Genomic DNA, 25,921 nt, shown 5'->3' on the forward strand with positions numbered 1-25,921 from the left:
TTAGCTAATCAATAACTAAAAAAATGTCATGTCTACCAGAGAACAACTAAGAAACTATATACAGTTTCAAAATTAATGTAAATAATGCATAATTCATTCTAAAGTGAAGATCATGCTAACCTACTAGTAATGATTAATGAATATTGTGTTACTCATTTGTTGTGTGTAGGGCCTATAAATCATTAATGACAGAATATTGTAACGTTTTAAGCTATTTTAAACAATAATCACTAAAACCACCAGCCAATCAGACCTCAATAGTTTCACCAAGTGGGCATTTCTGCGACTGTGACACACAATACACATCCGACCCCAAGATTTACCACCCGAAAGCCAAGATAGAATGAAACTGTGTCACTGCGAGGTTTAACCATGTCGTTTTATCAGATGTGATTCCGCTCATTTATATTGACTGAGAAGTATATGTTTTAAAAACGTAGCCTAAGTATTGGACAGCCATCCATAGAGAAACTGAGCAAAAAGAGTTCAGTCAAGGACTCTCCAGTCTCCACTCCTTATTGGAAAAGAGAGTGATTTAGCTGTATAATAGACTGAGTCACTGAGTCAATGACCTAACTGCTTCCTCCGCAGCCTCTCCATCTGCGTAGCAGCTTAACTGTGAGTTTCCAGTGAGCATGCTGTGGTCAGGTTAGCACTGCTGCTTCTGAGCACTGGAGTCACAATTCATTCGACTTCTCACTCACCCCTTTTTTCCTCTTTTGTAAGGAGGATTTGAGGTGGCAATTTACAATTTACATTTACGTAAGCATTTATGGTGAAATGAGTTTTATGCTAAAGTTACTGGGAGAGCAGAATTTGTGATAATGGTTTGACGTTTACGATTCATATAATAGTTTTTATTTTCTTAATTTTATTTCTTTATTAAGTCACTACAAAGCTTACAGACTAATTTGTGGATATTGTATTGAAGAAAATGTATCAAAACTCAAAGGGATAGTTCACCCTAAAATGAGAAGGAAGTCATCATTCACTCACCCTGGTGTTGTTTTAATGCCGTATGCCCTTTTTCGGTTCACAAAAGGAGAATTTTTTAATTGCCGCAGTTCACTCCGAGAGGCCCTGAAAAAGCAGTGAGAAATCAAGGTTAATAAATAGCTTACGTGACATGAAATACATGGCTCACGCTAATAGTCTCACGTATGCACACGTCACATAGCCGTGCAGAAGGTTACATTACATCATAGTTTGTTTTCTACCTAAACCTATCGCCCAGAAAACTTGGGATTCATGGCACGTGTCACATGGGATCATTCTGTGACACATTTGCGTCTTTTTTTTTAAAAGTTTGATGCTGGTCGCTATTTACTGCCATTATATGGACGAGTACAAGCTTTTATTTATTTATTTTTTATTGTGGTCCATTAAAGAAAGAACGGTTTACGGCATTAGAACAACACCAGGGTGAGTAAATTATGATTTAATTTTCACTTTAAAGAGATACAGTAGTTCACCCCCCCCAAAAAAAGTTATAATTTACTCAGCATCATGTCATTTTATACTTGTATGCAGCTTGGACATTCTTATAACTATCTCTTTATCTCTTATAACTGTCGTTTCACAGTGATAAGTGTACATGTTTAAGTTAAGTACACATTCTTTATTGATTCTAACAGGTAAATGTGTCTAACTACAAGGACTTGTAGTTGTGAGTATAAACTTCAATAGGCAACCTCTTGAAACTCCAAGCTTGCAGTTTTGATAACCAGCATTTGCAGCAGTTGTTTATTGGAGCTTTTGTGTCTAAGAAAGACAACCGTCTCTCTCTCTCTCTCTCTCTCTCTCTCTCTCTCTCTCTCTCTCTCTCTCTCTCTCTCTCTCTCTCTCTCTCTCTCTCTCTCTCTCTCTCTCTCTCTCTCTCTGTGTGTGTGTGTGTGTGTGTGTGTGTGTGTGTGTGTGTGTGTGTGTGTGTGTGTGTGTGTGTGTGTGTGTGTGTGTGTGTGTGTGTGTGTGTGTGTGTGTGTGTGTGCATATGCATGCCCTCGCCCTTTCGTTGCACCAGAACTGAGCATAGGTTGGGTTGTTTGGTGGCGATGCGAGAGAGACGTTTGTGGTCGCGCTTCACAGTGCTACAACTTCCAGGAACTGCAACTGTGTACAGTGACAGTGATGGTAGAGTTTGCATTGGTATTGGTTACAATTGTTTGACAAATAAAAAAATTAGTCACATTTTTTTTTTTAAGTATTATAAACATGATTGCAGACTAAATAGTCTTGGTTATTGTGCAATAGCCTATTTTGAGTAAGAATATATTATAAACTTTTGATCATTATGTGATTATTATTGAACTAAAATGTTAAGGCTCATAGCCTTCTGTGCCTAGTACCACAGTTGGCAAATAATCTACTTCAGCAGAGAGCGCAATACCTAAATATGAGCCACGAGAGGGAGCCAATAGTGCAGTCTAAAATCTAAAGTGACTCGGCGAATAATACAGTGTCTGTACGATTCTGTCTTCTTGTTTGCCAAGTTCTGCCAACTAAGTGTGCAGTCCTTATGTGCAGTGCTTTGATACTGTTGTTGACCATGTAAAGTTAGTTACATTTAGCACTCTGAACAGTAATTAGAGGCAACCGAACACCACCCGTCCGAAAGCTATATCATTTACAGTCGCCGGAGCGCCATTGAAAAGCTTTTGTCATGGAAACAAGACAAGCACAATGGGAACCTCTCAAGCTGATTTAAACTTTATTTAATTGCAAGGTTCACAAACAATATTCAATCACAAACAGCAATGCACAACACGGCTAACCGTGTTCATTTATGACACTTATCACACAGAATACTCGCACCTTTTTTTCTCTTTTGGGAGAAGAATTTGAGTTGGCAGTTGAGAGAATGTAAGGCCTGCATATAGTGCCTGATCATAACTTAATCAAATAAATATTAGATATTTTTAAGATCTCTCATTTCCCCTATAACATTTCAAACTGCTCAAATAATACTTTACAAGTAATAAACAAAAATACAAACAAATAAAACACAAAAATAAATTATGCATTTGAAAATGAACAATCACAAAAATACTATAAATATGCCTTCAATTATTCTAAACTATATCATACTGTATTCTTTATGCATTTCGTTTTAATAAGCATACAGATTGCTCTTCATAATGCCAAGTTACCGAAATGTTAATGCAAAATATCCGTATCCTTGGCTTGTCTAACCAGTGCATGTAAGCATCGAGTCTTTTTGCTATGTAAAAAAAAAATGCTCATAGCTTCCCTGAGATGTATTGGATTCAACTAGAATTTGGCTTGTTCAGTGAAACAGTGAGCCTTTCATGTTTTTAATGACTCAAGCCACTGTGTTTTGTGTGTATTAATTGAGCCTGGTTCCTCCACTGCAGTGTGTGTGTCTGGATAGTGATAGTGATACAAATGTGTTTGACTCCTACTGCATCCTGAGTTCCTCTGTGCCAGTGCGGAGAACTACTGGATCTTCTTGTGCGTTCTGCTTCTATCCATGGATAAACTGATCCAGACCAAAACATTGTGAAACTCTCTCATTGCTTTAATTTGAACTCCTGGCTCAGGCTGTGTATGAAAAACAGAGAGGAGAACTCATAAATCACAATGTAATAGCCATAGATAGAGTAGGCTTCTGGGTCAGTGATGAGTATCCACGACAAAGAAAAGTGAAAATATCTATCTATCTATCTATCTATCTATCTATCTATCTATCTATCTATCTATCTATCTATCTATCTATCTATCTATCTATCTATCTATCTATCTATCTATCTATCTATCTATCTATCCATCCATCCATCTAACAAATATCATAAATTATTAATTAATAAATATTATATTTTTCAGGAGTCACTCTACATGATATTTTACAACCTTAACTAAACTTTTCTTGTCAAAAAAAGTCAAATTATTAGTGCTGTCAGATCGATTAATCGTGATTAATTACATATAAGTATATATATATATATATATATATATATTTGTGTGTATATATATATATATATATATTTGTATATATATACTGTATATGTATATACACACACACACGCACACATATATATATTTACAAACTTTTATGTTAGATGCGATTAATCGATCTGACAGCACTACAAATTATCTGATATTTATAAGAGATAAATTATATATAATGAGGGTCTGCAGGGGTCCTCTCCATGATATCATATCCTGTTTTATGTTTTGTTTCTTTTGCATGGTGGTTACGCTATTTGATTGTGCAGATTACTTTTTTATATATATTAGCCTATATGAGTAGTGAAAAAAAACACTCATTGTATAAGATTTGTAATCAAGTCACTAAATGTGCGAATTGCATTTTTTTATATTTTTTTATAAATTATTATATACGCCATTGGCCCCTCTCTAACAATATTCTTCATCTATCTTATATTTGATAATTTTGAGATGCCTGACATTGGCTGATTACTGTGGCCACTTGACCGATCCACCAACTATCGATTTGTGTTTAACGCACAATTGGTTTACAAATATTTTGAATGTGAATTTTAAGTAAATATGTGTATGTGTTATAATCTTAATCGCTTTAACTAGCCTAAATTGTATTATCCAGCCACCCAACTAAAGTTATTGGTATTGGCATTGGCCCCTGACTTGATCATTTAGCACACTAAATAAACTAAGCACAAGTAAACTTCTAATAAGGCAAAGGGTGCAATCAGATAATAAAGTAATGTCTCTTACCATCATAAAAGTGTCCTCAATTTTTTTAAGTTTCTCTCGTGCGCATAATGACAGAGTTCGTTTGCCTTCAGTCTCCGGTGTCAAGGAAAACTAAACCAGTAAAAAAAAAATGGCCATGAAAATTTTTGTTTGTTTATGGCAACATAAATCATCTGTTATTGCCTTTTAGTTTTAATAACTTTCAACAAGTATATTTACTAAGTGGTAAATGTTAGTGATGTCTTACTTACACATGACTCCATGTTGCCCTTCAGCCTTTTGAAAAATTCCAGAAACATTTTTGTCGACTGATGAGCGTTATTCTTCCACAACTTTTGGAACACATGTTCATCATAGATTTCCAGGATGCGTTTTAAGTCAGCGACGTTCAGTTTCCGTTTCTGAGGTGTGCAGAACAGTTTATTTTATTTTACCCAACGTATTTTGTTATTCTGAATGGCAAATGAATAGGGAAGACCAGGGCTAGTTGTCACAGGAGCACAAAGAGTTAAAAGTGATGTTGGGGCAAATTGGTTTATTTGTAATACAATTTATTAACTGTTAACTTATTAATATATTGATCGCTGTTGTTTGAAATTTTAACATGTATATATATATCTTTATCCAATTTGTTTAACTTTCATTAATTGTTTAACTTTCATTCATTGTTTTAAGGATTTTACTTCTAACAGCAAGTTTGTATTGTGACTTTCTCCATATATTGTGACAACATGCCCTCCAAAAAGGCAAATTTTTGCATAATTTTGCAGAAACACACACACACACACAAATGTAAACATAATAAATAATAATATATGTATACATAATACATAAAATGTGTGTGCATTTATATATATATATATATAACATGTATATATAAAAGTATATACATATATTTTGAAATATGTAAACAAATACTTGTATTATGTATAGTTTTTTTTTTAAAATAGCTATGAAGTTTCAGTTCAGGTGTATAGGTAAATAATGCACAATTATCTTACCTTGTAGCAGTTTTTAAGTTGTCCTAATATCCGATGGAAGGGTTTATTGTCCCTCTGCAACAACAAAATAACATTTGTGATGCATGTCACCCTCTTAAATGCACATATCGTTACTGTATGAATCAGAATACTTACATCTAGAGGTTCCCGGATGAATTTTGAAGTCTTGATCATTTCTTTGATCATATGCAGCGGGATCCTCTCTTTCAGGCACTCTTCCTGCATATGGCCTTGAGAGCAGCACAGGACAGCACAGAGGGCGAGCAAGGTTACGATCCGCATCCTGGTTCGGTTTCAGAGAGGGCTGAAAATTGTATTGCACAGTCTGTACAGTACAGTGGCTCAGTGTGCTTTCAACAACCAGTGACATTCATAGCTTTTATAGCTCCATACTTTGTAAAAAAAAAAAAAATCCCCACTCATCACAAGTTTTTGTCAGTTTTCCTTTTTAGTTCAGTCACCTGCTGGCTGATGTGTTTTTTTTTATTGTAGTGACGAAAGCCTCTCGCATATTGATTACTGGACGATGAAATCTAGGTTGCGAGAGCGTTAAATGTGTTGCAATGCATTCAAACCTACAGTGTTTCCTTTGATGTGAATAGTGTGTCTTGAAACTGTTTAGCTATTGGAAAAATATCTGTGAGAATTTATGAAACATACGGAACACAAAAATGATGATGTCAGTGTTATAGAAGAATATTCTTAGTTTTTGCAAGTCATCACAATGGCAAAAAGTGTCGCAATGACCCTGAATTCACCCTATACTTAAGTTATATGTGTGTATGTGTGTGTGTGTATATATATATATATATATATATATATATATATATATATATATATATATATATATATATATATATATATAAAAACTTAAGTTTGTGGTTTAAGACAAAAAAATCTAATTCATTATTTAAGACAATTTAATTAGGCCCTATTTAAAATGATGTCAGACATTTGGGCCAGAGGTTAGTGACTACCTAGGTGATTGTCGACATTTACTGAAACACATTTTACCATGACAAAGTATAACCCCCTCTTCCAGAGGGCTTAACCACCTTCTCAAACCAGGTCAGCACCTACAAAACTCAGCAAAAGACCTTAACCTGACCCAGAAAGCATTCTCAAGAGCTGCCGCAATATATAAATACCGATCAAACCATTCAAAGGCAAACTGTTACAATGAACAGTTGAGTCAGAGGGGGAAAGAAGTTAAACGCTAAAAACATGCATTTGTTGACGGACCACTAGCCCATCTCAGTTAAATGGCTCAGCTCAGTTGAGTTGAATCATGATTCAGTGTGAATGAAAGGGAGAAAAAAGCTTCCCAATATCACTACTACTCGACTTCAACCACAAGATCTGATAAAATCAGAGGTTAAAGCTAAAAATAACCCCAGCTCCTTGAACAACTTTCACTCTTGTCAGTCTGCGTAATGTGCGTGCATGTTATGCATGTCAAACAATAGACATGAGGAAATATGAGCCTGTAAATTCCCAAGCCTGTCATTATGCAGTGGATTCCGCCATTTTTCGTATGTTTGCCTTACAAATTGGTCATGCTAAAGTTTTGAAATATTTGAAAGGTTTTGTAAAGTATCCAACAGTTATGCACTTCCTGGGAATTTCCCAATTCATCATACCTATAGAATGGAGGGCTTAGTATGCAAACCTTTTGTTGTTGTTGTTGGGTGATGCAATTATGATTGTGCATGCGCAAAGAGGGCATCAGAGAATTGTTCAGACAAACGAATATTAAAATGTGTTTTACCCCAGCTAGGGAACATTTGAAGAAACTTTCTGGCAAAGTTCTCTCAAATCTATGACCAAACCTTTCAGTGACATTAATATAATATTGTTCAAAGTTATCTGGTCTGTAAAATGTTAACAAATATTTGCCAAAAAATTGCCAATCATAAATTGATACTTATACGCAGCATGGAAGAGAAGGTGCGAGAATTCAATTGCAGAAAAGTTTATATAAAAAAACACAAACGAAGATAAACCAAACCGGAAACCGGGCGGTATGAACAACGCAGGGTTACTGGATTAGTTTCGAGTTGAACAAACCAAACCAATCCATTCAGGCTTTGTTGGTGTGACACTGATCATCAATTTTTTTTCTGTCAACTCAGGCTTTGATCCTGTTTATAACTATGGAGCACGTGCACATGAAAGTTTGACATCAGTAGCGAACAGCCAATCACATCCTGTAAAACACTTGAAACGAGAGAAATAGCGCGGAGACAGCGCATGGACAGTAGGCAAAAACATGCATATATTGACGGACCACTAGCCCGTCTCAGTTAAATTGCTCAGCTCAGTTGAGTTGAATCAGGATTGAATCTCAGTTGAGTTGAAACAAAAGCATGTATCAAAACGCTTTATAGGCTGCTGACTTGACTTTGCAGGTAGCATTTGGGCACGAAGGTACCTTATGAAACTGATTTTGGACCGGATTCTGAGGCAGCGTTTAATGATACAAAATCATGAATATAAAGTGAGCTTTGGTGATTAATCAAATATTTAATTACTATAATAGTTCTTGTTAAAAAAAACAAACATCAAAAGTGGAAAAAGTTGGTCAAAAACAGACAAACTGACTACCAACCGCAACTTTTAGACGCTATCTTTATTTTTTTAACTCAACTGTCAAGGAATGGAAAGCACAGGATTGTGGGATAAAGGCAGTGAGGACTTTGATTTTTGGTACTTGCTGATACCGACACCTATATTTTCTTTGCATTTGTAATTTTTTTTCAATATTGGGTTGAGTTTGTTGGGGGGAAAAACATACCAAAAAGTTGGATTGAGTTTGGGCCAGTGGTTCACATTTTTAGATACCAGTGAAAAATATAAATTTAAGTAAACAGAGTGTGTGCTGGGACTGGGAGGTTGTTGCTTGGCGACACGTAACTTGAAACTATTTCATGACATTCTATTAAAACGTACAAATATACGATAGGAAGCACATCTCCTTATGGCCTTACCCTAAAGTTGGTTCACCCTCTGCCTATAACAAAGATACAAGTGGGGAAAAAAACTGTCCTTTTCAGATCTAATGGTAGTTTTCAGGTACATAAATGTAATCAAATGTAAAACAAACATAGTCTTCACAGTATATATTAAATGTAGATTAATCTGTATTTAAGTTACAAAAGATATTCAGTCAAAAGCAGTGAGTTGTCTTTTGTTGTTTGATTAACATTAAAAACAGACGACAGCAGGAATATTACACTATAAAAAATGCTGGGTTGTTTCAACCCAAAATTGGTTTGAAATAACCCAGCATTTTTTAGAGTGTAGGTAGCCTGCTGTCACTTTAAAAGCTAATGCACGGATCCAATATGGCGACTGATACATAGGCTACTGATGTGTTGTCTTTCTCTACTGTTTAATTTCATTTAAGAAACGACTATGTACAAGGATACTCACCAAGATGGGCATTTTGAAATATTTGAAATTGAAATTGTCAGTTCAAGTGCAAGAAGTAGAAAGAGAATTCAATTCGGTATTCATGAGCTGAGACGCGGCTTTCTGGGCACATAATATTATTGTGTGTCATGTATGTATACTTTTACCATGTTCTGATGATTTGTGCTACACTACCTATCAGATTGTGCATATAGTTTGAGGCCTTATTAACATCCAAATCCCAAACCTACCCTACAAACAATGCAAATATAGTGGTTAGCACAATCTTATAGGAGATACAATCAGCCAAAGTGGGCCAGTAATATTTCAACACCTTACAAGTTACAAGAAAACCAACACATTTTTTTATGCTTTGCAATTTACTCCCTGTTAATGGTAACAAAACATGAACTGTTACAATAATATTTGTTTATATTTAGTAAGCAATCTTATAAGTTAGAAATGAAAATCCTGTCAAAGGGTTTTCTACCTTTCACAAGTCCTCCTCTGAGGTGTGGCCACACCCACCAGTGTCATATTGCATCATTTAAAGAAACAGTGTCTCTTTAATTAAAGACCATTGTATGCTTGTAAAGTGTAAACCCGTTGTGCACAGTACAACCAAGCTAAAATTACCCACCTTACCTGAATTCTCCCTAGATACAAATATATCTTTTTTTTTTTCACCAAACAATATCGTATACATTTTGCATGGTACCGTTCTATTCAATTCTACCATTGCATTTTCATTTTAGGGTTAACTAAATGTGTTAAAGGGATAGTTCACTTTAAAATGAAAATTCTGTCATCATTTACTCACCCTCAAGTTGTTTCAAACCTGTATGAATTTCTTTCTTCTGCTGAACACAAAGGAAGATATTTTGAAGAATGTCGGTAACCAAACAGTTTACTGGTCCCATTGACTTCCATAGTATATATATTTATTCTACTATGGAAGCCAATGGGACCAGATCACTGTTTGGTTACTGACATTCTTCAAAATATCTTCCTTTGTGTTCAGCAGAAGAAAGAAATTCATACAGGTTTGAAACAACTTGAGGGTGAGTAAACGATGACAGAATTTTCATTTTAAAGTGAACTATCCATTTAACAGCCACCCATATAAGTGAAGTTACTGCAATACATTGTTGAATAATATTTTATTTACTTTCAAAATCAAATAGCTGATCTCCTTAAAATTATTGTCTTGCTCACTAAGGGGGTTTCAGCAACCCTCTTAACACACATATGGGAAAGAATGATGGGGTTGTTCTGACTAACACTTTGATATTAAGACAAACTTTGGATATGCATGTTGTGAAATAAGCAGAAACAAGTAAGATAAGTAATATATAAATTTTATTTTAAAAACAAACACACATCTCATACTGAATGTAGAAAAATAAATTAATATATTGCAAAACAAAATCTATTAAATTATTATTATTATTATTTTTAATGCTTTTACAATGCATTTACTTGGTAGTGGCCTGTCTTAGGATGTTTAGCCCAAGTCAGTCACAACAGCAGCCACAAATGTGACCTTAAAACACATAGCATGAAAGCACAGTTCCCATGCCGTTTGTAAAACTTCATATAACATACAATAAATATCTAAAATAAATACATCCATAATAAATAATACTTTGAATACTGAAAAAAAAGAAGAAAAAATCCAATACTGATGAGGGTTTCAGAATCACATTCTTGCAGAGCAGGATTCAAAAAGGTAGTGGAAGAGAATAATCGTCTCTCCGACTGCTTTGTTACGAGCTAGTGTCAAACTCTGAAGAATAAACACAATGGATGTTAAAGGCATGCAGAACAACACATTTTTCACTGATTTAAAACTGAACAAAAACATCAACTTACAGTACGTCCAAAGGTACTAAATCTCTCCTTGTATTTCGTGACTTGTACATGTTCTGCACTGTCTCTCTGTAAAAACAGAATGTTTAAGTACAGAGCACATAACAGTTGGTCAGCTGGTCAAAAATATCAAACCGTTTCAAACACTTACACAGTATGGTTTCAAAATTTGTGAGACCCTGTGCAGATCAGACCTCACAAAACGAATTTGTGGGTATTTATCAACGTGCTCATGATCATCTGCATGCAAGATGTGCTTTAGATAGTAATCCAGAATCATGGTGTTGATGCAACAAGTGCCCTCTTCCTAGAACAGATATGATCATAACGTATTAGTTTAATGCCATAATAGTTTAGTAAGAAATCTAAGTCTCAACAATAGCTGAACGGTGACTTTTAGGAAAACATAATAAGTTTTAGTAGCCTATGTTATACTACAGTAACACTTTAATACAATTTAGACTAACTAAAAGTAACTTTGCAGCTACATGTCAACTAACTCTCAGAGGATTAGAAGACTGTTAGGTTAGGGTTAGTGGAATAAGTCGACATGTACATGTGTAAAATGTCAACTAAAACAGCTGACATGTAGTTGCAAAGTTATTAAACTGACTTCAAAAAACGACTTGAATCTTTTATAACTTATAAAAAAATAGAAAATTGTTAAAGCAATGTAAAAACATGTTGTCATAACGTATTGATCATATAATGTTTTAGAATCTAACAGATATAATTCAAAATTAGAAAAAGTACAGTATCCAGTGGTAGTAACAGTCAACAGTGGATTGCTTACTAAATAATTATTACCACAATTATTACTTAAAGTTAATTATCACACATACATTTAGCATAACCTCGGAGAAAACTGGAAGCAGTCGTGTTTCGTGGTCTTTGTCTTCCTTTTGAGCCTGCAAGGATTAATATGCATAATGTTATACATTGTATTTTCAAATAAATAAATATCTATGTAATTACATATCTACATAAAAATTAAATTAGTTAAAACATGATAGATATTTTATGTAAATAACATATCAATTATAGATGAGGCATTCAAACGTACATGTTCAGTCATCACATAGAGGTCGTTCCAGGTGACGGGGCTGTCTAAAGGCTTGGGCCGCGGGCGCATGAGGTGCATCGCCTGGCCGTGCACAAAGCACCAGCACATCACAGCAAGCAGAGTAAGGAACTTCATATTGCAGGTAGACGGGGGTGGATTCAGTGATATATGTCCTCCGCAGGCGAGATTTGGAGTGCAAGTTGTGACTCTAGAGCTTTTATGTTCTCCAGTTTTGTCCCAGATCTACGTCATTGTGGTATTGTCTGTTTACCTTTGGCGTAATAACCCAACCTGCACCTGAAGTTTATCAGGTCAAACGGATCTCCGAGAAACCGTGCATGCTTCATATTCGCTGACTGCTATGATTGCATCGGAAATTCATCTGACACAAATAAATCTTCCAATAATTAGGCTGCAATAAGGACGTAGAATGAGGAAGCGTTCTGAAGTGGACAGAGTAGCTGCTTCCTGTGAATTTCCCTCACTGACGAATAGTATTAATAAGTGCGCGACAAAAATAAAATCTTTATTATGTACATAAAGTTATTTCCACTTAATGTTGCTAGGTAATCTTTCAATAACCTTTTTCCTGATCAGCATGTTATGAGTTTGAAAGATGCAAGTGCGACAGGGAAAATATTATATCATAAACCAAATGTTGCTAAAAAAAAATCCTGCCAGGATGTTTGGGGAAGCTGTCAAACGTCTGTGACAGGAACAATAAGGACCACTGCAATAAAAGAACGAGCGCATTTTATTGAATTCATTACGTCAAACTGTGCAATGTATTGCCGAAAGTGACATAAAAACTCTGTGTATTTATGAATTTATGAAAGTTGTGTAATTTACTGACGTGGGATACAATTCTCAGGGATCGTATCATTGCGAAATTCTTTTTACATAGATACTTTTACATTGTCATTCATAAAAGTTATATCGAAAGGTTCTATAATTTATTAAATTATTCAAAAAAATATATTTAAAAAGAACATTTAGGCTCTGAGGTATGTACGCACACACACACACACACACACACACACACACACACACACACACACACACACACACACACACACACACACACACACACACACACACACACACACACACACACACACACACACACACACACACACACACACACACACACACACACACACACACACACACACACACACACACACACACACACACACACACACACACACACACACACACACACACACACACACACACACACACACACACACACACACACACACACACACACACACACACACACACACACACACACACACACACACACACACACACCACAATAATAATAATATATGTGTGTGTGTGTGTGTGTGTGTATATATATACATGTATGTACATATCAAATATATAACCCTTAATAGTAACTCGGATAAAAATTGGACAGATAAAAATAGAATATTTTTGCGTTTTTGGTGGCACAGCAGGTAAGAGCAGCAATGGCTATAAGAAACTTGCAGTGAGTCATATGTTGATTCAGTAGTCACTGGATTTGTTGAGTTCATTAAAGGTTTAGACTGACACAAATTGCTAAAGTTGTAGAATGATTATTTCAAGAGTCTCTTATTCGTGAATCATCTGTTCTGCATGAAAAATATGGTGAAGAAAATACTGCTATGTGACATGTTATGCGTTCTGACAATAAATACGTAAAACAATGAATTTGTTAACTGAATTTCAAGACTTATTTTTTTCCATGTTTATGAAATAGCATTCTCACACTATGAGCAATCCCTGATGTGAGCCTGAATGTAATGCTATGTGGTTTTATTGTGTTCAATTGCTCAACCTAGAACTATTAAATATGAATATTTATCAGATTTAATTTTGTATCAAAGAGAAATATACAGCATCTTTGTATCTCTCATACAAAAAAAATGTTTTTGTTGCAGACAGAGTTATAGTGTTTAATTAGCTAAATAATTTGTACTGAACTTGTCTAGTCATATAAAAAATTAAGTAAATAAAATATTAAATACAAATCTCTTTTCTTCATTTTAAATACCAGACTATCACAAAAACAAATTCTATTTTTTAAATTAGGAGAAAGACATTTCATGTTTACATCCTGAGGAGTAAATGGCCATTTTTCAGTCAATGCACAGCTGATGAATGGGCTTTGACACATTAGCCCTTTCCCCAGAATTCCTCCTTCCTTCTCTGCGCGCGGCCCAACAGCTCAGAGGCCACGGAGCACGAGGCTGCCGATCTAGATGAGATCTGAGACATCTTATCATCTGGATTTAATATGAAAAAGAGATTTGAAAAATGTTCAATGAGAAATATATAAGAATAATATTTAATATCATTATAATTATAAAATATATAATATTTTTTTATAAAAGACATTTTAAGATATTACTGTTTCCATAAATGAGTAATTAACCCTTTAAGTGTCACGCCCCTTTTTTTGAATATACATGAAAATGCACTTTCCGAACTTAAATGCTTGTAACTCAAGAATGCTTTGGAATATGGATGTAAGATTGGTCTTGTTTTAAAGAAGAAAATTAGCAGATTTTTGTAGAAGTGAAATAAATTAAGAAAGTGTAACAGAAAAAAAGTTATAGAAGTTTGAGTTTAGGAAAATAAAAAAATAAAAAAATTAATTATTCATATTTTATATAAAATATATTTTTTCAAAACCCTGGTGACTCTAAAACTGCACAAAAATCAAAGCCAAAAATCTGAACAAGTTGTGTTTTAAATTTTAGGTTGATATCTCAAAAAATGAGCTTTCAGTAAGATTTTGTTTGGGCGCAGTACCACACTTTTTCACTAGTTGACATTACTGCCCATATAAGGGCGCCTCCATTTCCATATATGGTTTTTCTTTATTTCTAAAACATTTTCAGACCTTTTTTTCTAAAATAATTGAACAAATGCTATCTTTTGAACTCTTGGCATGAAAACAAACTGAGGTTTCTACCATTTTTTTCATAATTTTTCATATTTATCACTATTTCAAAATAAAGGACTGAACACCTTAGGAGTATGAAAATATTATTGTTGCAAATTGATAAATTACAGATCCTCTGTAATTTATTTTGAAAATCAGTCACCAAATATGAAAACTAGAGATTGTAAGCTTTCAAATGATATATAGTTTGTCAATATTAATTTAGGTTTAGTATAGGATATTACTATTTTAAATATGTAATGAATTTGGGCCCACCGGTGGGCCGGTGACACTTAAGGAGTTAAGGGCAACATGTATGAACAAACAGTGCAGACATGCAAACGGTGAAACCAGTAATATGAAATGCATTAGCTGTTCTTGATATGCGCACCACATCAAAAGACACGTTGATCTAATTCCTGTTCCAACTAAAACTGCTAGACAGTCATACAAGCATGAAGTATGGCTGCTTATGGCTGCTCATATCTGCTAATATTAAGAAGATGATTTTACCACACACCAGAATCAGATTCAGGAAATAGAAACAGCTCTGGCCGAGAAATTCCCAGGTTACCTACAGAGGATAGAGGATATTGTGATAACGTATGGGTGGATTACACAATTGAACGTAACATCAAAGGCAGTGAAACTTAATCACGTAATTTCCACATTCTACACTGTACATGTTTTGTAAGGTTGGCTGGACGAAGTCAACAATATCTTATTTAATATGATTCAATCAACTTAACTACATTAGGTTAGACCAAAGGTCAGGTATAACAACTGACATTTTCAGACATTTACAGTTTTTCATTTAAAGCAGATTACCTTATATGTAACACTGAATAATTCTCAATACTGGCAGGGAAATAAAGTCACATTTGGCAGTAGTTTATAATGATTTTACATATGTACTACTGATCAAATGTTTGGGGTTGGTACATTTTTTAAATGTCTCTTATGCTCACCAAGGCTGCATTTATTTGATTAAAAAAAATCAGTAAACATGTTAACATTGTGAAATATTATTGTGATTTTTCTATTTGTATACATTTTATGTCAGTAACATTAATCTTCAGAAATCATTTTAATATGCTGACTTGGTGCTTTCTTATTATTATCACAGTTTTAAACGGTTGTATTGGTTAATATTTTTGTGGAATTTTATTTGAAATAAAATATTTTGCGAAAGTGTCTTTAAAGTCACTTTTGATCAATTTAATGTCCTTGATGAATAAAACTATAATTTATTTTTAAAAATACATTTGAATAGTAGTGTATATATATATATATATATACCGTATATATGTATATACCGTATATATAGATATATAATATAAATGAGTTAATTAGTTAATATATATATATATATAAATTAGTTCATTTTCAATGAGTTCAATCATTTTAGTGATTGTATGACTGTTTAAAAAAACGTTATGTGTATACGTTTTTTTGAATGAGACTTTTCAAATAACTAATTCCTGTCAAATGCCTTTGAGGTATAAATGCAATAATTCAAATTATGATAGTTCTCTTGAAATGTCATAATTAGGAGAAACGCAAGTATACATCAATCAATAGGTGTATTAACTACACTCGATAGAAGTTAAATAATCTTTTGTAATAAATGACTCCAGGAAGACCAGGGAAAATCTGACCCGATAGCATGAGGACAATACAGTGGTACCAAAATAATGCACTGACGTTAGTGGAAAAAAACTAAACAGACACCAAAAAAAAAAAGACAACAGGAGACTGACCTAGATTATTCTCCCCCTATTGCTGGCGGTAACCTAACCTCCCTCTACTCCTTCTGCTGGTAAATGACTCAGTCACGTTTCAATTGCGTGCTTATAGAGTGGCGCTTTTTTTCCCTATGTATGGATCGATGATCACGCAATCAAATAAAGCCATATTTTTGTAGCGCAAACTAAAATGTTCACATCTAACGTGCATAAATGTCTTTACAGCTTGTTAAGGCTCAGTAGCGATCGGTAGGCTTCTCATAATAAAACTCCCATGGCTGACACTAGATCTACATCAGTGGATGCTGAAAGGAAGCATACCATTATGCTGAAACTCCGGGTTTCTCATCATGCCCTGAATTCTGTTGGGAAGTGGAGGGACAGCAGCTTTGTGACGGTGGCTGGTCTGTTGTTTTTGTGTTGGCTTGGGTTGTCTTGGATGGGGGGTGTAGTCTGCCACTTCCTCATCCTCAGACCAAGCATCTTCACGCATGGGAAGTAGATCTACGGTGGTCAGGCCAGCAGCCAGTGGGGAACGTGGCAAGCTTCCATTCTCAGCCTTCGCAATACAATGGAGATTGAAATCTGAAGACAATGTATGACATAATATTGCACGTTTGACTTAAGAATCATGTACCTTACTGTGTGGCTGCTGTGGAGAGCCATCTATGATATATTTATAAGGAGAGTGAGGTTTTCCTAAAGGTGGCTCACTCCTCCTAACTTTCCTGGAGGAATGTTTGATCTTCGGAGGAGAGACCAGCAAAGCTCCTCCTAATAAAAAAATAAAAAAACAACTTTTTCCTTAATTGATTACAAAGTATGTCCAACGAACGAGAGGCTTGGAGTCATTCTGACTGCAAACCATTAAATCAAATTGAAACTGTTGCGAAATGCCAAATGTAAAGGTTCAATGTACGGATGTACCATCTGCACAGAAAAAAACCACAGCTGTCTGTAAAACCAAGTTAAACTAAAACATTATTCATTATTAATAGGTCGATGTGGCCTGAACTTTTGAAAGTATGTTACCAGTGGCTGGAGTTGTCCGATCGTGATGCGTTCTTTGTACAATCTGCAAGGTCTTCAGTTTGGGAGTTGGTAATCTGCCCGCATCTCCAGACCCATCCACCACCAATGATGACTCAGTTTCCAATAGCTGCAACCTACAAAAGATATGTGAAACGTCTGAATAAAAAACTGCCACGGCATAGGCAAAAACATTCTGCACACAAGACTCCCTGCTCCTGGATTTGGTACTATTTATACTGGACTTGGACTAGCCAAAAGGATGCTGGACTTTAAACGCTGGTTTAAACCCCACTGTAAACCAGCGTTTTGCATCTTTCAGAACTGAACTGGAAATTACTTCTAAATTCCAATACTATTCCTGAATTCAATTTTCATATAATATATCAAATGTATATATATATATAAAAAAAATATATATATAATACCTTTTATTTTTCATTTGAATTATTCTTAAACTAAATTATTTCAAATAATTTGTAATTAATAATCTATTTTCTGTATTCATTAACTTCATTTCAATTCAAATTCCAGCTCAACTTGCTGTGTTGCAGCCAACTCAAATTCAAATTCTTCAAATCTGACTTTTGAGCCCAACAATCAGCCCAACAATGAGACCGTCATGTCCATGTTAGTTGAGATAAGAGAACCTGCCAACACTAGAACCGTCTCAAATGGAACTGAGGTGAGGTAACAATTCAGAGAAACAACCAGCACAAACCTGTCATTTCTCTCCTTCATGTTTCCATGATCATCTTTTGGATTCCACTGATTTTTTTCAACTGTGAACTCTTCCTGTGAAATCTCAGACTCATTTCTCTCTGCATGTCCGTCTTCTTCACCCCAGGCCAACTTCCTCTGCACAGGGAGGGTGGGATCCTCTCCTAGAGAGCTTCTCCTGCTGGCTGCCACAGAAGCAGAAGATCCAGGGCTAGAGCTTGCCCTGGCACTGCCAGCCCTAAATAGACATGCCAAAGAGACCAGGTCATTAATAAAAGAAAGCTCTGAACTGACTAGAAGAATTATGATGCCTGAGCTCTGCTCACCGGGCCAGGTCCAGAGCCTCAATGATAGGACTGATACTAGTGCTTCTGCGGGCCTCAGATTCAATGGAGGATGAGGTGCCATTTGAAGGCTCCCACATCCAGTTGTGATCTGACAGGATCTGATTCAAGTGTTGCCGAGAAAAATGAGTTCCCCATGCCCGTTTCCTGTAGGCCTCTGCTTTCTCACGTAGCTCCCGCACCTGTCGAAAAACAGCAGAACTTTAGAATTGTGATAAATCAGAGCCTGGAATAATAGGGCAACGCTGCAGATAATATGTGTAGACAAGAAGACTGATAATTCATAGCAAGCACAGACAAAACACTGCTTTAAATATTCAGGACTCAACAATAAGAATGCCGAGCTGACCCAGTGAGATTTTTGGCCAGTTGATATAATGTTTTAAAAATCACTATTTAATTATAATAAAAAATATAATTTAAAAGTACCGGTAGTAAACTTTTTTCATATGTATAAAAATATGTTGGTAAAAATCTTAATTTTCTGAGGTGGGAAAATGTATTGTTGAGCCCTGATATTGTAATTATACATGCTTAACATAAATTTGATGAGTCAATATAAATTCACATCATGCGACATTGTCAGATCCGCTTCGAAACCCGTGGAGTATGCGTGTAAAAGTGGAGGCAGTCATGCTCCGCTCCTAAAGGGCTGACTCAAAAAGACACCCCTGTCCCATATGGCAAGACTTACATAAAAGTTTTGCTGGAGACTTTTTGAAGCAGACTTGACACCATAACCTAAAATCTAGTACTTCTGTCTTACAAAAGTTACTTTGTTTTTACAGGGTCAGCATGATACGAAACCTATAAGGTTTACAGTATAAGAAAAAAAATGAAGGACATACACCTTGAAATAAAGAGGCAAGCACTGAATTTATCAGCATGACAGATGCTGATCATGTAAAAAACAAAGACATCAGATCAAATAATTTACCAAGCAGCAAAGGTCATAGTGTGACACTCTCATAAAAATTGAGAAATAGTGATCAATTATATAATATGACAAATATTAATTATACTACATCTTTTTACAAAGAATATTATTTTTGTCCCCCTCTGTCAATTTAATGTATACTCTAGCTGTGTATTGTTATGGTTTACTTTTGAAATTGGGCAATATTGTTGGCTCCTCTAATATGCTAATATTGATTCAGATCTATTCACTGCTAAATGAATAATGAATGAATAAGTAAATCAAATAAAGTACAATTAGGTGTTATGAACTGTACCTTAACATTTTAGCTATGCTTTTATATAATCAGTGAGTGAGCCAAGTCAATATAGGGTTACACCTGAAAGCAAAAAAAAAAAAAAAAAAAAAAAACACAAAACCACAGACAACTTCAAAGTTCCAAGTATGCTGACAGATAACATCTTGATGATTGATCCCACATGCACACACACACAGACACTTCAAATCTAGGTCTATATGAGATGATACCATTTAGTCAAAGTTTGAATGATATCATACATTTGATGTGGCAGCACAAAACAGATACACATAACAAGCATATTAAGGTATCTGTTGAGACAGCAGCAGCAGCAGCTAGAGTATGGATGTAACAGGCGGTACAGTTACCTCATGATACCACTCGTGAAAACCATCACACTCCTGTAAGATTAAATCACACAGACCAGTGATTAGAGAGATTATCTATCTGCCACTTTAATCCATCTAATCATATGGATTTGTTGTATGATTTTCAATACAGGGACAGAAATTCAGATTTCATTTAAAATACCTTCATTTGTGTTTCAAAGATGAACAAATGTCTAATGGATTTGGAATGACATGAGGGTGGGTAAATTATGAAAGTTTTTACACTTTTGGGTGAACTAAAGCCGGGTGCACACTTTTCAAGACAAGCCATGACCAAAATAAACGTTAGAGATTTCTTTGTAGCCACCATTTCAATCATGTGTAAAATGCAGCTCACTGTCACCAAACGTGTCATTGATTGATGATGTAAAACTCCTGACAAGTTTTCTTGCGTGCATTTAACGCATCTTGACTGTCGAACAGTCTGACAATAATGACAACTGAGATCTTACAATGTGACATGGCTTACAGCGAGGATCATGTTCGTACAATCTGATAATCAACAATCGTAAAGGACTATTATAAATCACACAGTGGGCAGCCGTCTTTACTCTTTAATTCATGAATTTTACTTATATATTTTAGGCCTGCACGTTTTGTTCCCATATATATATATTTTTTCAGAAGCTCACCTCCTCCTTTGCAGGTCTGACCTTCACCCACGCTTTATCTCTGTAGCTGTATTGGACGGGAGAACGGAAGTTGGATCTGTACTCAGTTTTCACCTTCCTGTCAAACAGAAAAAGAGGGAGACTGGTAAATACTCTTATGGAATTTTAGAAAAAAATAAATTAGACGCAATTTGAAGAATTTATAATTGTAACTTGTTGAATAAAATACGGGTGTCAAAATAAACATGTTGTGCTTATGTGCTGCTTATGAAAAATGTATGAAACAGCCATATGAAATTAATTTTCTGTGTTGTTTCTGTTTTTTTCCAGTCCTGTACAAAATAAAATACAAAGGTCACCTCATAGCCTTGGGTGAAGGGTCTCTCAGGGCACAAGGTGACCTCATTTCCTGTTTCTGTAGATAGGTGACTTCCTCTTCGGGGCTTGACTTCCTGCTGTGTTGTCGCTCCTTCTTCTTCCTCTTACTCTGGTATGGTGGGCATTTAGGCAAAGGCACAAGAAATACCATGTCAAAGGTACAAACATGTATAATTCCTCACTACACATTGGTCAGCATGTGTAAAAAAATTAAGATATATGAATTTCAGTTATCTATAGTCGGATGCATTTACATTGTGACTGTCCCTAACATGCAACAACTGTGGCTCATACAGGTGATCTAACTGTCATGATCCTGGTATTCTCCTCTCTCTTTTTCTCCCTCTGCTGGTCTTATTTACACACATACACACGTACTTACACGCGCCTTCACTCATACTCAGCTGTTTCTCATTACCGTTTGCCATCACACTCATCTATTCCACACCTGTCTTCTCTTTCTCTCGGATTAGCATCACTACTTGTAGTTCCCCTCTTTCCTTTGTCCTCTGCCAGATTATTATCAATGATTACGTGCGTGTCAGATCTATCTCCCTTTTTCTCCAGTTTTGTCCTGTCTAACGTGGTCTTGTCTCGCCGTTCTCCCTGGCCTTAGTGTGTGCTCCATCCCTGCTCTACCCAGCTATCCTGCTGTTGATTACAAGAGATCGGTCCGAAGCCTCATCTAATACCTTCAGCTGCTGAGACATTACCCGGACCTTCCAGCCCAGCCCTGGCTCTTCTTCTGTTTGTTATTATCTAAGAGAACTTTCTGTTGACTGCCCTGTATGGCTATTTCCTTGGTTTCATTAAAGACATAATTTACCTGCTATTACTCTTGCTCTAGAAACTGGTTTATCCAGCTCCATACTGATGCTGTCATACTTGGAAAGTTTGATGTATGTGACTAAGCTGAAAGTATATCCACCAAGTTTGTGACGCAGAACTAAGCGATTTTCTTTGTATGTGTGAAACTTCCCATTTATTAGCAACTATAGGGAAATAACTTGAATAATAAAGGGCAGGAAGAACGGTAAATCTGTTTGCACTACAAACGAGTTTGTTAATGATTATGATCATTAAAATAGTATGACAGCAAATACCGGTTTGCAATATCAAGCAGCATAACAGACTGTATTGTACAGCTAAATGAATTGGAAGTGAATGACACTGGAACTAAGCCTTTAAAGTTACAAATGCCCGCACCCAATCTTACATTCAAAATAAGGTGCATATTTCAATGTACCTTCTCTGGGGTTGTGTTCTCTGTATGAAGCAGAGGGACCTCATATTGTTCAACATCTCGCCTCAAGCGCGGTGGTCTGGGAGGAGGTGATCCTTTGAAACTTCTCTTGTACTCGCTCTCGATAGTTACAGGGTTTGATTTGAAGGGTGGGATGGCTCTATTGTTACTGTACAACATCTAAAACAGACACCAAAAGGTCCAATGAAAAATTTATTTTCGTTGAATAATTAAAATTATAAACAAGATTAATAATGACATACTCAATTATAACACACACACACATATATATACGTGTGTGTGTGTGTGTATAAAACATAGTGGCATGCAAAACTGTACTGCCATCTACTGGAATAGTGTTTTATAGGTAAGAAATGCACTTCTGGTGAGCAAAAGTGCTCTGTCCAATAATATGTCAGTTAATCTGGCCAGGGACTGGACGCAAGCCTATGTGTGATGATACAAATTATTTTGAATTGTGACAATGCTGATAAAATTGCAAGGAAGTACCTCATGTGCAGCAAGCAGGGGCGAATCGGCAACAGGCGTTTTCCACATGAACTGTCGCTGGTACTCTGAGCTCAAACGACCATTTCTCTGTTGCTCAGACCTCAGTCCTGCTTTTTTCCGCAGTGCATGGTTAATCTAATAGACAATACAAGCTCTGAATTACTGTAACTGCATTGATGGTGGTATTAATAGTTAATAATACAATTCTAATGGTTATACACCAATTATGGTCTGAAAATATATATTATAATAAATATTAAGACTGGGCCTTTGAATGTATATATATATGTGTGTGTGTGTGTGTGTGTGTGTGTGTGTGTGTGCGTGTGTGTGTGTGTGTGTGTGTGTGTGTGTGTGTGTGTGTGTGTGTGTGTGTAATTGTGGTATAGAAACACAGAGGAATCTGCTCCTCAAGGGGAATAACTTGCTATTCCCCATTAACCCAACTTTGCACCGATATACACTTTTAACACTGACTTATAACCAGACTCACTCCATTTAGTCTCTGCTGGTCTACAGCACTGGTGGATGTCTGAGCTGCTTGTGCCTCTGCTTGTAATCGGTGGGATGGTGCAGTGGTGCCCTCTGGTGGCACGGGGTCTCTTGGGGCTAGAGGGGTCGCCTCTCTTTCTGCACTAGAGGCTCTGAGCACAGGTGTGACAGGAGGAGGTGTGACAGGCCTGCTCTTCTCCTGACGCTGTGGAGATGAAACATGCCCTTCCCAGTGGAAAGAACTGGATACCTGAGGTGGATAAAATAGCACTTTCCTTTTGGATATGAATTGGGGTTCCCGAGTAGTTCCTTTAATGATAGTAAAAGATCAATCAGTTCAATATTAACCAAGTTATTAATGTGATAAGCTTATTCATTTTTATGAATATTCTATCTATCTATCTATCTATCTATCTATCTATCTATCTATCTATCTATCACATACTTGACTGGTCAGAGGACAGTCCTGCCAGTCGCATCCTGCGATGTGGAGAATCGCTTCTGGGTCGTGTTGTTCGATTCTTGTATTTACTTCGATACTCGCTGATTCCCTATTAGAAGAGCATACAACAAACAAGTACACTTTATAGCACAAGTAAATCAGTATAAATGGGCGGTATGATAAATTCCATATCTGATTTATTAGAAAAGCCAATAATAACAATAATAACTGCTTAATAACTAGCTCTTAGCTGACAATTGGATCATCTTGATGCCATTGCTTTTTAATCCGCGCACAAACTTCTTCAAGAAATAACAGGAAGTCCCGACAATACAGCTTATAAAGGTTTTACTGTTTAAGTTTAACACGTTTCTTAATACAGTCACGTAGTTTATCTTTGTTTTCGGCAAAGCGTAAACTATATTTTACCAGAATTCATATGAATGTATATGTAGTTACCTAAAAGTAAACAACAAGACTAAATATCAAAACTGAAAGCATTTCTGCAGCGCGCGCTCTATGTTCCTTAAACAAATGACGTCGCACGAGCGCGTGCACTTTCAATCTGTGTTAGAAAAAAACTATTCGTTTCCAATGGATAATTTAAATAACTCACCTTAAAATGCACAGTCATTTTGAGTCAGAGCTAATGGTGTCTAATGCACAAAGAGGTCCGTGAACAAAAGAAGTGTGTGGTTTTTTTACTCGCTTAGTAGTGTGAGATACGCTACTTGCACACCTACTTCCGCGTTCTTTTAAATAGGGCTAAGTCAGTTCCGGTTTAGCAATGGCTACGTTCTACACCCGCTGTCTCCAAGATCTCCCACGGATTAACGTTACCTCTTAGTGGTGTGAGATTGGATTCGGTTGCAGGCTCGAGCTGTTACCTTGGTGAGGGCTGCAGCGTCCCACGATACGCGCATGCGCACGACTGAGAGCCGCTTTGTTATGACCTGTCTATGGTTATGACGCTATACTGCGCCGTGTGTTTATGTTGTAGTCATAGACAGTGGTTGTAGTAGTAGTAGTTTTTTCTGAATCCAAAACAAACATTCAAATAAAATAAGATCTTTACTTCTTAAGAATTTCAGTTACACTTTGATTTCTTTTTGGAACAATTTGTTTGAGAAGCTAAATTGTAAAACAAATGTGGTCTTTACTGCAAAAAATATTGATCAGAAATGAAATAAAAGAAGTACCCGTAAAATTTAACCTCGTAACTACGTTACCTGTGTTGCTTCAAAAATATATTCATCAATTGACGGTTTTTCAAATGTCACGCTGATTATTTCAACCACCAGATGGTAGTAAACGGTGTGGAAAAGCATCCAAGTAATAAATACAGGCTAACTTCTTCACTACTAACGTTACTCAAATGTGTAACTTAACTTGACTTGCTAACGTTACTTACTTACGAGTAGCATGTTGCTAAACTCAAGTTGCTTTCTAAACACTTCTGTTTTTGTGTTCTGTTCTAAACACTTCTGTTCAATGGCTAAATCTGATATCAGTTTTAGGTAACGTTAACCCAGCCATTCAAAATCGAGGCCGATACTACTTTTATCGATTTAACAAATATCTACCGCCACTTCAGTTTGGTTTGTGTAGTTAACGTTACACACTACACAGGATGGTAGCACCTTTCCGCGAGGATTTGCGGGTCTCTCTCAAATTTGGGGACGTGGCAAGACGTACCCAATAAGACAATTCACAAAGTGAACAACGGCCTTGAGCGACGCATCAACCGATTTTGTAGTATCTTGTGCTGATTGGTTTTCCGTTCGACTGTAGCCAATTCAAAGAGAGTGCGCGGAGTCAGCGCATTATTAAACA

The 25,921-nt window shown here is 36.0% G+C and overlaps 3 protein-coding genes across 20 annotated transcripts; all 3 read right to left on the reverse strand.

Annotated features, from left to right (window-relative positions):
* Positions 1 to 2,692: 2,692 nt before the first annotated feature.
* Positions 2,693 to 6,045, reverse strand: il26 (interleukin 26). Its single transcript, XM_079622898.1, has 5 exons — positions 5,829 to 6,045; positions 5,694 to 5,747; positions 4,944 to 5,093; positions 4,714 to 4,803; positions 2,693 to 3,558 (listed from the first exon to the last, which is right to left on the reverse strand). The coding sequence occupies exons 1-5, from the start codon at positions 5,973 to 5,975 to the stop codon at positions 3,454 to 3,456; spliced, it is 546 nt and encodes a 181-aa protein (XP_079479024.1). The 5' UTR covers positions 5,976 to 6,045; the 3' UTR covers positions 2,693 to 3,453.
* Positions 6,046 to 10,446: 4,401 nt separating this feature from the next.
* Positions 10,447 to 13,004, reverse strand: il22 (interleukin 22). The gene is made up of 5 exons (XM_079624446.1): positions 12,037 to 13,004; positions 11,816 to 11,881; positions 11,125 to 11,280; positions 10,977 to 11,042; positions 10,447 to 10,890 (listed from the first exon to the last, which is right to left on the reverse strand). The coding sequence occupies exons 1-5, from the start codon at positions 12,169 to 12,171 to the stop codon at positions 10,804 to 10,806; spliced, it is 510 nt and encodes a 169-aa protein (XP_079480572.1). The 5' UTR covers positions 12,172 to 13,004; the 3' UTR covers positions 10,447 to 10,803.
* A 398-nt stretch (positions 13,005 to 13,402) lies between these two features.
* Positions 13,403 to 25,920, reverse strand: mdm1 (Mdm1 nuclear protein). 18 transcript variants are annotated; one of them, XM_079622498.1, is made up of 16 exons: positions 24,931 to 24,995; positions 24,705 to 24,796; positions 24,092 to 24,197; positions 23,648 to 23,955; positions 23,155 to 23,289; positions 22,648 to 22,824; positions 21,383 to 21,510; positions 21,045 to 21,141; positions 20,392 to 20,424; positions 18,792 to 18,991; positions 18,467 to 18,703; positions 17,749 to 17,882; positions 17,354 to 17,490; positions 17,038 to 17,275; positions 15,492 to 15,545; positions 13,403 to 14,309 (listed from the first exon to the last, which is right to left on the reverse strand). In XM_079622498.1, exons 2-16 carry the CDS (start codon positions 24,720 to 24,722, stop codon positions 14,200 to 14,202), a joined length of 2,112 nt encoding a protein of 703 aa, XP_079478624.1. In that variant the 5' UTR covers positions 24,723 to 24,796; positions 24,931 to 24,995; the 3' UTR covers positions 13,403 to 14,199. The 18 variants fall into 18 exon arrangements, 16 of the variants coding, with proteins under 16 accessions (XP_079478624.1, XP_079478629.1, XP_079478615.1 ...); XM_079622503.1 differs by lacking the exons at positions 24,705 to 24,796; positions 24,931 to 24,995 and adding an exon at positions 25,784 to 25,920; XM_079622489.1 differs by lacking the exons at positions 24,705 to 24,796; positions 24,931 to 24,995 and adding an exon at positions 25,729 to 25,834.
* Between the last annotated feature and the right edge of the window lies 1 nt (position 25,921).

The sequence above is a fragment of the Phoxinus phoxinus genome, assembly GCF_949152265.1.
Source record: "Phoxinus phoxinus genome assembly, chromosome: 9".
Lineage (NCBI taxonomy): Eukaryota > Metazoa > Chordata > Actinopteri > Cypriniformes > Leuciscidae > Phoxinus > Phoxinus phoxinus.